Source organism: Ruditapes philippinarum, unplaced genomic scaffold, assembly GCF_026571515.1.
Source record: "Ruditapes philippinarum isolate M1 unplaced genomic scaffold, ASM2657151v2 ctg1108_1_1_1_1, whole genome shotgun sequence".
Taxonomy (NCBI): Eukaryota; Metazoa; Mollusca; class Bivalvia; order Venerida; family Veneridae; genus Ruditapes; species Ruditapes philippinarum.
This window is the reverse complement of record NW_026864791.1, coordinates 165901-178729: the sequence shown is the minus strand read 5'-3', so window position 1 is coordinate 178729 and position 12829 is coordinate 165901. Positions and strand designations below refer to the sequence as shown.

The window sequence follows — 12829 nt, the reverse complement described above, 5'->3', positions numbered from 1 at the left end:
GATTTCTTATAAGAATTACTGGTTAAGTTAAGCCTATAAAGTCACTTGCCTCTAGATGAGTAACAAATTCTAAGAATATCAAACTAAAATGTAATTTTTTACCTGCTTTAATTTTGGCTTCATGCTGCCAGTATGGAGCAAGATCAATTGGCACATTACTGAGTCTGTATAGATTTAGAAATTTCCCCTAATTATGATCAATGATATTTAGCTTGGGTTAAAGGATATTGTAAGCTAAGTCAAAAACTGTTCAAATAACAACTTTTATTGATAAAAAGTTAATTTCACAATTTCTTTATTCAACTCTGAAGAGCACTAAATTTGCTAGATCAACAATAGAAGTTTCCATGAAAACATACAAAATGCTCTTGTCACTAGTTTTCGCGACTGTCAGGATTTAAAGCCAAAATGCAAACTGAACACAGCCTGTCATGGCTACTTATATAGACTCTGAAATAGCCAGGACTGTCACAATTGACCAATCATAACATTCCATTTGCCCTGGCAGTCTGGCAGGAAAGACAGGAATTTCTTAAAATGGCAGCCATATTGACAGGAATAATTTAGAAAATGTAAATTAACAAAGTTAACAAATAACGAAATATGCAGTAAACACTTGAATTACATGCTTAACTTGATGCACTTAAGATCTGGACCAAAAACAATCATGGTTATAGCTTAGAAAAATGAACTATTGATATAAAAAGATTCCAAGTGCCAGGAATTTGAATTTTCCCTCCTGACAAACTTAGAGGTCATACCGGTCATCAACATTATTATGAAATACAGCAATGCCAGCTAATTATTTGGAAATAACTTAAGTCTTAGGTAAATAAGGATTACATTCTTTGTTCTTACATGTAAAATGGTAAGTATTTGTATATGTTTATGAAAATAAATGCATTTTAAAGTTTTGAATCAAGGTAGACAACTCTTGTCGGCCATTTTGATGCCAGGATAAACAAAGTAAGTAAATAAATCATTTCTTGAAGTATAAACCTCCTTAAAGTGTCTTATATAGTCCTAGAGCCTCAGAATGTCCTATATCATGGTCTTAATTCCTTCCTTTACCAGAAAATTATCTAAACAAATAAAATCAGCAAATATGAATGGCTGAGGCAAGTTCAGGAATCCTGACAGGTAAAGTTCAGAAATCCTGGCAGGTAAGTTTTAAGCATTGACTGAAAAGTATTACCTCATTTGTCAATAAATTATGCTAGTTTGATGTTCATATTGTCATAAACATTATCTGTTTTCAACTGATATATTCATTACAAGGTCCTAAAAGTAATTAAGTTGATAAACATTCACAGTCCCTTACACTCTCCCCCTCTTAAAAGAAATAAAATACTTTTTAAATGTTTTCTGTCTGTTTTTCCTATTTTCTTCTTCTGTATGGTTGATGCTCTGTCAATTTTTTTTACGTTAGGACACCACTAGTGGAAACATCTTTGTTGTCAATAGCATGGATACAATGTCAGCATCATTTCCTTATTAAATGAATTCTTGCAGGCTTTAAAGTGTAGAAAAATTCTTTTCATTCTTACAGTTTTGTTTGGATGTTAAGTTAAAGAAAGTAGTAGTTGTCAGATGTGGGTAACTGAACATCTTTTTATCATGCATTTATCTGTATTATTTCTCCAATGTCTCTGTCACACATCTATATGTCTAGTAATTCATGTAAGCTTTCACTCATTGTTAGTTTTAATTTCTTAAAATTTTTACTTGATTCCAAAGATATCCTTATTATTATGTTTGATAAAGTGTATTGTTCACAGCATTACAGCAAATTCAGATAACCATTTCCGCTGATAATACTAATTATCATTTCCAAGGAAAGTTCCAAAAGACCCAAGAGATAGATACTGAAACCACTTACCAGGAATTCACTCCTAACCATTGCCTGTCAATGGTTTTGAATTCCAATGGTTAAAGCGATGCAATGTATAATTGCAAAAAGGTTCGCAAATAACCATAATCCACATAGTGAAACATGGTTGATCAGGCCATTTCCAACTATGAATTTCAACAACACCACACAGAGCTCTGTGATTCACTTCCAAAATTTTACATTGATTAATCTTGTCATTTCAGTATCAATCCCATTGAACCATTGTACATGATTGTATAATTATGTATTACAGCTAACTCCCATCTTTGCTTTACTTTACTTTGTTTCAATTTCATAGAACCATAGTTTATGTATAATTAGTTTTAATTACCATTGTTTTTGTATTTAAGCTGAATGAATTACTGTTCATGTCTTTCTGATGCTCTACTTTGTATTATTCCTATTGAACCATTGTATCAAAACATAATTAATCACTATTCTTTAATATTAATGTCTGGAGCTTCTGGTGCTTTTATTTAACAGTCATAACTTATAACAAATCAACAGTTAACTTCAAATATAACCAATAATAAAGTTTAACAATTTTAGTAGTCCATAAAATTATGTTTTCACTTCCCACTTGTGTTTTAAGCTTTCTTATCCAAGTTGGGAAAGTTTTCTACTTTAGGACATTACTGATTTATTTCTTTATGACCAGAACCAAAGATACCCTCAAATGTTTCGATTATCCCAACTGCATGCCCAACTGATTTGCAGTTTTTTACAATACATTTGTACTTTAGGTCTTTACCTAAGCCTCTGTAAATTGTGTGAAGTGTTATTAGCTCCTGGGCGCAAGGGTAAAGATTAGGATATGCTTTTATTATTATTTGCTGGATGTTATTAGCAAACTGAGATGCACTTTTACCTGGGATTTTAACCCGTGCCTTTAATAGTGACAACCATTTTGACCTTTGATTTCCACCACCAAACCTCTGTTCAAACCTTGATATAAGTAAATCATAGTGTTCCTTTATTTCAGTGGGTAGGTGACTATAAAATTCAAGTGCCTTCCCTCTAAGAGAGCCTGCCAAAACAAGAGCCTTTGTGCGTTGATTCCAGTTCCCTAACTTTGCACATACTTCAAACTGAGTCTCAAATATCTCCCAATCACTTTCACCTGTGTAAAGGTCTGGCTTCATAGTTATTGAATTGTTCTCATTTCTATGATGTATAGGAGAGAATGAATAACTTCTATTATTGGGCATTTCAAGATATCTCTGCCTTTGAGCTTGTGATGGGCTTCTACTATTATTTCTGTCACCCCCTGCTTCTGAGTCATAGTCACTCATTTGGCCTGTTAATTGTATATTTCGATTTTCTTCATCACATGAGGAAGACCTAATATTATTTTCTTCTGTATTTGTAAAAACAATTTCACTTCCAGAGTCTGACATTATTATTATATTCTTTCTTTTTTATTTTTTTTTTTAATGGTGATTAACTTTTGTGTAGTTACAAGTCCTTTTTGGTATTTTATAAAAGTCTTCAAGTTCAAGGTCAATTCCAGGAAAAATGTAAACAGTTCTTTTAATCCCACTTCTGACACCAATTGTAAGCTAAGTCAAAAACTGTTCAAATAACAACTTTTATTGATAAAAAGTTAATTTCACAATTTCTTTATTCAACTCTGAAGAGCACTAAATTTGCTAGATCAACAATAGAAGTTTCCATGAAAATATACAAAATGCTCTTGTCACTAGTTTTCGCGACTGTCAGGATTTAAAGCCAAAATGCAAACTGAACACAGCCTGTCATGGCTACTTATATAGACTCTGAAATAGCCAGGACTGTCACAATTGACCAATCATAACATTACATTTGCCCTGGCAGTCTGGCAGGAAAGACAGGAATTTCTTAAAATGGCAGCCATATTGACAGGAATAATTTAGAAAATGTAAATTAACAAAGTTAACAAATAACAAAATATGCAGTAAACACTTGAATTACATGCTTAACTTGATGCACTTAAGATCTGGACCAAAAACAATCATGGTTATAGCTCAGAAAAATGAACTAGTGATATAAAAAGATTCCAAGTGTCAGGAATTTGAATTTTCCCTCCTGACAAACTTAGAGGTCATACCGGTCATCAACATTATTATGAAATACAGCAATGCCAGCTAATTATTTGGAAAGTAACTTAGGTCTTAGGTAAATAAGGATTACATTCTATGTTCTTGCATGTAAAATGGTAAGTATTTGTATATGTTTATGAAAATACATGCATTTAAAGTTTTGAATCAAGGTAGACAACTCTTATCGGCCATTTTGATGCCAGGATAAACAAAGTAAGTAAATAAATCATTTCTTGAAGTATAAACCTCCTTAAAGTGTCTTATATAGTCCTAGAGCCTCAGAATGTCCTATATCATGGTCTTAATTCCTTCCTTTACCAGAAAATTATCTAAACAAATAAAATCAGCAAATATGAATGGCTGAGGCAAGTTCAGGAATCCTGACAGGTAAAGTTCAGAAATCCTGGCAGGTAAGTTTTAAGCATTGACTGAAAAGTATTACCTCATTTGTCAATAAATTATGCTAGTTTGATGTTCATATTGTCATAAACATTATCTGTTTTCAACTGATATATTCATTACAAGGTCCTAAAAGTAATTAAGTTGATAAACATTCACAGTCCCTTACAATATAAAGTGTTATAGACTAGCTGTAGTCAGCTATTAACTTTAAGAATTTTTAGTATTTTGAATATTTCTAAATTTCCTTAAACATGAATCAGTGGAGGTGCAAAATTACAACAAATTTTAAGATGTTTCCTACAGTACAGAAACTATGTTTTGTTTGCTCTGCTATGTCATTTGCAAGAGCAGATAACTCAAAACTGTTGCAAGCAAAACCTCACTAGTGTCAGTTACTTTATTCTTTGTGCAAAATACAGTTGACTCTCAATAAGTCAAAATCGCTTAACTCAAAATTCCGCCTTAGTCGAATAATTTCTAAAGTCCCGTCAAATTTCCTTCTTTATCTTTGTATTTTAACTCCGCTTAGGTCAAATTTTGACTTACCGAGACTCCTGTTTAGTCGAAAAGAAAATTTGGTCCCGTCAATTAAAGTCCAACATATTTTCATCTCAATTAGTCGAAGTGTGAAAACAGCCGACTGATCAAAAGTCGGCGACATCAAGGTGAGATGTTGTCACTCGTGATTTACACGTTTCATAGTAATTTTTAATTGCCGGTCATCATGTATTATTAACACGTCGTAAAAGTGTCTTTAATCCGTTTCACGACTTAATTGGTTTTAACAGTTAGATAACTAAATTAAAATTTAATTCATTTCTTTAAAAATGTTGATTTTGTTTTCGTCCGATGATCAATTAAATCAAATATAATTGTGTGTTTATGTTTCACTATTAATATACAGGTATTAAATTTTGAATGATATATTTTTGTTCATTTATAATTTGTAGTTGAAAGTGATTTACCGTCATTTCAATGGTTAAATATTGCAGCATTGCCGCTAACAACAATAAGAAACCTACTTCTTTGCACATTCAATCAGGTACATGTATATACATGTACGAAGTCAATGTAATGGCGGTAGTTCCACGTTACTCGAATTCCGTTTCTCTCGAAGTAAAATACCTAGTCCCTTGGATTTTGAGTTACCGAGAGTCAACTGTATGTTTAATCCATGTACCAATTTTATCATATAGTTGCTGATGTAAAAGATTTTCTTCCTGTTATGCCATTTTTTCTTAAATGATAAAAAAACCCTGTATGTTTACTCATTGAAATGCAGTAAGTTTACTCAAATATCTCTCAGATAGAAAAGTGAGAGAGAAATGTAAAACTTGTTGTGATACAAGTTAATATTTAGATTATTCCACAAACTTAACACTGGCTGCAATAATTATAAGCCTATGGCACCAGTATACAGACTCATGAATTTGAACGTTTGTGCATTATAACCAGACTATTCTCTACAGTAAACTCTGCTTAAAACAATATTAAGGTGACTGCCAAATTAATATCGTCATAACCAAGTGGCAACCAAGAAAACAAGTTTGTATCACGGAAACAGCATTGACATAAATGGTATATTGTTATAAATGATATTGTTATAAGTGGAGTTTACTGTATGCTGTTTAATGTTAGCAAATTAAAATACATTTTAGATTGAATCTAAGTACCATTAGTACTGCGCAATGCCAGACAATACAGGAGACAATAGTGAGAACGTTGGAAGGTCCAAATGTACCTAGCCTGAACCAAGACCAGACAGCATGGGTTGAAAACAATCGTTATGTCGCCACATTTGGCAACACTGACAGACTAAAGGTTGGAGATTGGGTCAAGGTCATTTCCAGCAATCGTCCCTTACCTTCAAGTGCAAAGGTATGAAACTCTTTTGTGCATCATCTTTAAGAAAGCAAGAAAACATGTTGTTGATATTTTGGAGTTTAAAAAAGTTGCTTGTAAAACAAGCAAGTATAGTCTGTTTTATATATAATTCATGAATCAAACTAAGTGGTCCTTTTTTGGCAGAGTGGTTCATACAGCATACTTATAACTTGCCACTTACAGTTGAGGGTATGATTCCAAATGATAGGTATGTATATGGTTTTTACAGGATGGTGAGTAACACATGATTGTCCGACTGTATATGTCATTAAAGAAGCTTCAAAAACATAAAATTTTGAAATGTTTACATAGTTTTTTAAATATTTGTTGTTTCTTTTACAGATAGTAGGGACAGACACTTGCAGTTTAAGCATGGGTTTACATATACAAGTGTTGTATGCCAATGTAGGGGCTCTAGCTAACCCTCAGGCCAAGATCATTGGTGTGGCCCTATTGTACGATTCATTACAAAATGTTAAATTTAGGGTAAGCAAATTATTTACACCCAAGATTCTTTTTATAAAAGCTTATTTGCTAAAAATTGTTCTTGTAGTTGACAATTGTGGATTTGCAAATCAGATGTTTGTTTGTTCATCTGTTTTGTTATTTTTTTGCCAATCTGTTGGCACATTTTTATGCCACCCATGTGATTGAGTGGGATATAGTGAGTGTGTGTGTGTATTTCTGTGTCTGTTATTATAAGAATCTTACACCGGATGCCGGTACAGACCGGAATATCTAGCTCGAGGGTAACTGTTTACAGCGGTAATGAGGCTCTGCCGAGTTTCCGCTAAATCTGGTTGCCATGGCAACCAAAAGGAATTATAAGAAGAATCTTTAAATATTCTAGAGTACAAGGCATTTTCTTATGGACCTCTACCAAAATTGTTCAAATTTTAGGCTTGGGGTCAAAATTTGCTCTGCCCTTGGAGGGTCATGGGTTTTCTTTATATATTTATAGTGAAGTCTTTAAAATCAACTTTAACCAAAAAGGCTAGAGGTTAGATATTTGGCATGAAACATTGTGTGGAGGACCGTTCAAATGTTAGTGCTGCGGTCAGAATTGGTCATTTCCCAGGCATCGTGGGTTTCCTAGGATGTCTTAAACAATCACCTCCTATTTCTCAATGATTACATGTATTATTGAAGGGGAACCTTTGATGTCATTAAACTTGAAATCTGAAAATTTATCATATGATTGATTTGTGTATGATTAGTTTTATAATATTTTAATCCTGGTCAGGTGTCAACTGTGGTAGTTGTACAATTAGTTTGATGGCATGAAATTGAAGTCATGAAAATTATTTTAATTCATTAAAAAATTAAATGTTATGTGAAAGAGACTAGGCATTTTAGAATTCTGAATTTCTTTTCTTACAGTGTGAAGGAGCCTTCTGCCAGCCACAAACACAAACACTTACACAGCCATTTGAAGTAAGCCAGACTGTTTCATTTGTTGATGTATCACAACCAGCCTCTAAATTTGCCGGGGAAGCACCCATCTTTATTGCTCGCATTCCCAACGATTTCTTCTATCCGTTTCTCTACTACACAAACAGTGCCAGAGACATTGTTCCAAAAGTTGTGCCAGTTACATTTATAGCTGTAGTGATTGGTCTTTTAAATATTAGACAGTTTATATTGTGATAGTTAATAATGAATCTCTAGACAAATTGTGATAATATATTAAGAGTGAACCTTTTTATGTAGTTTATTGCATTGTAGATTGTTTTTGAGCTGGATATCCAGTAACATTTGTATTTAAAGGTATTAGAATAGTAATCTACAGAAACAGATGTTTCACATTTTATTTTATGTAGATATTGTGAAACTTAAGTGGATTTATATTTATTTGTCAACAATCTTGTTAATTTTTAAAGTGATAATACTTGTAAAACATTAATGCTTAAGTATAGCCTGTAAGTAATCATTAGTCTTGTTATTAAATCTGGTTAGAAAAATACTAATGGTTGAAAGGACTGATGTGAATTGGCAAAGAAACCAAAAACAAACTCACAAATGTTGTTGTATAAAAACTAACATGATTAATTCTACGGGCCATTCCAAATCAAAGTGGAAGATTATTTAAAGATGCTATCGTATAATATTTTACATTTTTTATTCAGTTTTTTCCATATTGTTTACAAGTAGTATCACTTTAAGATTAGTTTTTGAATAAAGATATTTAAAGACATTTTTTTCAACATGACATAACATTTTAAACATGAACATGAAATGGTGATTTTGCCATTTTTTATTCTTATAATCTATGATATTTCAAAAAGCTGAAATTCCTTGTCCAAGAAATGTAATGAAGTGTGATACAGACTTGCATTAAGGCAGTTTTCTAAACTTGTTTAATTTAAGTCTCTATGAAATGACAATTTATGCAAGATCCATTTTATAATTATAACATTGTGATTTTTTTATGATTTCAGTTTTTCCAATTCGGATATAACTAACTAATCAGCAGTGATTATTTGATATAAATTAATATTTGAGTATTGCAAATGAAATAAGAGTTCATGTAAAGATATCTAATTCCGTCCTTATACTTGAAAATTTCTACATTCATCATTTATTTAGTTTGTATTTATTTTTTGTCACTTAACATTCCTAGTGAATAATAGAAAATGTAAGTTGTGGATAACAGAAAACGTTCATCAGCCATGAATAATAGAAAATGTAAGTTGTGGATAACAGAAAAATGTTAGTTGTGAATAAAAGAAAAAGTTGCGGATAACAGAAAAATGTTAGTGCGGGTAACAGAAAATGTAATAGATAACATAAATCATGAAATAAAGAGAAAATTGGTCTTGAAGACAAGAATTTGTCAGTATATTATATATGACTGGCACAATTCCCTTTCTGTCACTTAGATTCATTTCCTTAAAAAATGTGAAAATGATGAATTGATTTTTTTTTTATTTATATATGTGTGCTTAAAATTGGGACTTAACTATTTAATACTACGGCTGATTCTGTTAAATGTATTTATAAAATGTACATAGAAGTAAATAACTTTAACAAGAAGCTGGTTTTACTTATTTTTCTCATTTAATATGGTACGGTCTCCTTTAAAAAGAACAAAAAAAGTGGAGGAGATAATTCTGGAAATATTGCTTCTCAAGTTATAAAACTTATTTTAACTATATCTAACCACAAAAAACTTGAATCAGAAATCTGGACGTGGACCCAGGGTGAGCAGGACAGCAATGCATATAGTTGAGCTTAAAATGAACAAGACAATATACTTTGAAATTAAAAAATGTATTTTCACAATGTGACAATGACTGCAGACAAAAATATATGTCATGATAAAACATCTCTTCTTTCTAACTTTATTCAAATTTATAGAACATGTTCGTATTTTTAAGAAAACAAGAGGGCCATGATGGTCCTAATATTGCTCACCTGATTATAAATACTCCTAATGACTAGGAACAAGTGTTATTGTAAGCTACAAATGAAGCATATACAAAGTCTAAATCTTAAACTGATATCGCAAAGTTCATATTTGAATCTGAAATAATGTGCATGTAAATGGGTGCTACTGTTAAAGGAAATCAGAAGTTACTATAGGAGCCACTGGTTGCTAAACAAAATCAATGGTTTCTTTGGAAGTCAATGTTTGCTATGGAAATAGAATATCCATTTGTTGCTGTGAAAGTTACTGTTTGCTATATAAAAGTTTGCTATGGAAGTCTCTGGTTGTTAAGGAAACTAGAACTATCACTAAATGTGATTAATACCCCCACAAGACTGCTTCGGAAATGAGGAAGTTACTAGTAACAGAATACCTTGCAAAAGAATTGAAATAGAGTTATGGTTGGGGGCAATTAAAGATAGTTGTGCTTCTTGTATGTTGCATTTCCTTTTAATGTGGTTGACCATTGATGAAGTTTTATTGAATTACTCTGTAATAAGTCCAGAAAGAGTTGCACTTCTTGAGCACTGCACTTCCTCTCATTGCGCTTGACCATTGTAAGAAGTTGCATTGAGGCCAATAACTCTACAAATACTGAAGATGGAGCAGGCCTAGACATTAACTTTTGAATCAGGTTGTCCTGTCGGGCAAGTAGTTTTTGAAACTGCTTGCCCTGACCTAAGACTTACTTGTCCTGACCTAAAAATGGTAAAAATGTATAAACCAGAAAAACAAACAAGCTCATACATTAATACTTCTTGTATTAGGTAATGTTAACATAAGGCAATAAACTGGATATATTGTTTATGAAATTGATTGTTAGTTAGACACAAATATTTTTTGTATTTAGTAGTTTTTCTAAAACATCGGTTCATCTGTTTATTCAATGTGAATATACTACGATCATGTACATTTGTTGATATAGGAAACGGAAGCAAAAATATGAGCATGCGCCGCGGTAAGGTAATTCCCCGTTCAATCATCAAGTCAACAGCCGTAAACGAGTCTTCGTTGACTAAGTCCATAATGTTGTTATATTAGATTAAACAATAAATCATTTTAAATGCAAAAACTTTATTTAACAATTATATTTAAAGATCAATATGATTATTTACATATTTTCAATGATATCTTTACATGCAAACATCAAAATTTAAACAACAGCATGACCCGGGAATTACCTTGTACAAAATTAGATATAGTCTATTATTAGAACGGGGAATTACCTTACCGCGGCGCATGCTCATATTTTTGCTTCCGTTTCCTATATCAACAAATGTACATGACCGTAGTATATTCACATTATTGATAATGATTCATGGTGTATTTTTGTTTTAAAGGTGTTTATATATGAAAATATTTTATTTCTATTCATTTTGTACATGCATTTTGTCAATGATGCTTTTTATTTTCACTTGCCCTGTCGGACAAGTGCTTTTCAAAATAACTTGCCCGGACCAAACTTTTAGTTGTCCCGGGCAGTCGGACAACCGTTAATGTCGAGCCCTGTGGAGTTATGTTAATTGTGCACTGCACTTCCTCTCATTGCACTTGACCATTGTATGAAGTTGTATTGAATTCCAACTACTAGTTTTCAAGTTATGCACTGGACAAAAAAAGTAACAAAGGGCAATAACTGTAATTTGTCCAAATAGAGTTATGGTTCTTGTGCACTGCACTTCATCTCACTACCCTTGACCATTGTATGAAGTTGTATTGAATTCCAACTACTTGATGATGAATGTTTATTTGAAGAAAATCCATAATTAAACCGGTAGGGGACTAATAAAGCAGAACTATTGATCTATTTTAATACAGCTTTATGCTAGGAACATCCCAGAGATTTCAAGAAACTTAACTCAGTGGTTTCAGAGCAGAAGTTGATGAATGACACACTGAGAATACAGAATGGATGCCAGACAAATTGTGATCACAAAGTCTCACCAATGAACACTTTGTTCTGGTAAGCTTAAAACAAACTACTTATCTTGAAACTAATTACTGCAAGACATCCTAAAATTTCATCATTTTATGATGACAATTATCTTCAATATTCATCATATACCATTAGTCTAAAAAAAATCAATAAAAAGAATACATTACTTAAACAAGATTGCATTTGAGAAAAATGCTATGCCACCGCATTAATACAATACTAAATAGTGGTGTAGGAACAGATTTTTTTTGTTTCTATACAATTTTGAAGATTGTCATAATGCATAGATCCCTGACCTTATAAATAATCTAATTCTTATTATCAGATAAGTGGTTAAATCTGTTGTTAACTCAATAAAAGATCAGAGTAGGAATATATCAATGCACGCGAGTCTAGTGAATTTGGTGGTGAAGGTCATATTTCACACAGCCTAAATTTCATGACTACATCAAAGGACAACACAGTAAGACACTTTGTCAAAATCTAGGTCAGCTGAAATCAAAGTTCACTTTACATCTTAATCTGTGCACATGGTTCAAATTTCATAGCTGTACATCAAAGGACAAGAAAGTAGGTCACATCATCAAAATCTAGGTCACCTGATATCAAAGTTCAATTTTACAACTAAAACTGTGCACATGGTCAAAATTTCATTGCTGTACATCAAAGGACAAGAAAGTAGGTCACTGTCCCCTTGGGCAAGGCAAAATTTTGAACCCAAGGGTTTAATTCAAAACAATCTTGATACAGGTCCACCAAACAACATTTCAAGTCAAATATATAAGCTGTAGCTTTCTCCCATTCAGAAAACATTTGTTTTATTTTCTGTTTTTACTATGTGTACATACTGAGAATCACTGCCCCCGGGCAGGGCCAATTTTGACACCAGGGGAAAAATTTGAACAACTTTGGAAGAGGACCTATAGATAATATTACATAGCAAACATCAAATCTATGTCTTGTACCTTCAGACAAAAATATTTTTTATTTTTTTACTATATGTACATAATGAAAATCAATGACCCCCGGGCGGAACCAATTTTGACCCCAGGGCTATAATTTGAACAATCTTGGTAAAGGTTCACTTCGCAAAGTCTCATGCCATATATTTAACCTCTAGCCTATGTCAATTCAAAGAAGAAGATTTTTCAATTCAGAGAAGAAAATTTTTCAAGTTTTTACTTTATACATATAAGGAAAACTATCGCCTC

At 32.2% G+C, this 12829-nt stretch overlaps 1 protein-coding gene across 3 annotated transcripts in view; it reads left to right on the top strand.

The window, feature by feature from the left end:
- LOC132726802 (tectonic-3-like) overlaps nucleotides 1-9305 on the top strand; it is a 36527-nt gene extending 27222 nt beyond the window's left edge. For 2 of the 3 annotated variants that reach the window (XM_060712171.1, XM_060712169.1), the window contains exons 12-14: nucleotides 6030-6249; nucleotides 6598-6741; nucleotides 7636-9305. In XM_060712171.1, the coding sequence (XP_060568154.1) occupies nucleotides 6030-6249; nucleotides 6598-6741; nucleotides 7636-7902 (631 nt within the window). In that variant the 3' untranslated portion in view covers nucleotides 7903-9305. The remainder of the gene's footprint in view (nucleotides 1-6029; nucleotides 6250-6597; nucleotides 6742-7635) is intronic. The other variant, XM_060712170.1, reaches the window with a different exon arrangement.
- Nucleotides 9306-12829: the final 3524 nt, after the last annotated feature.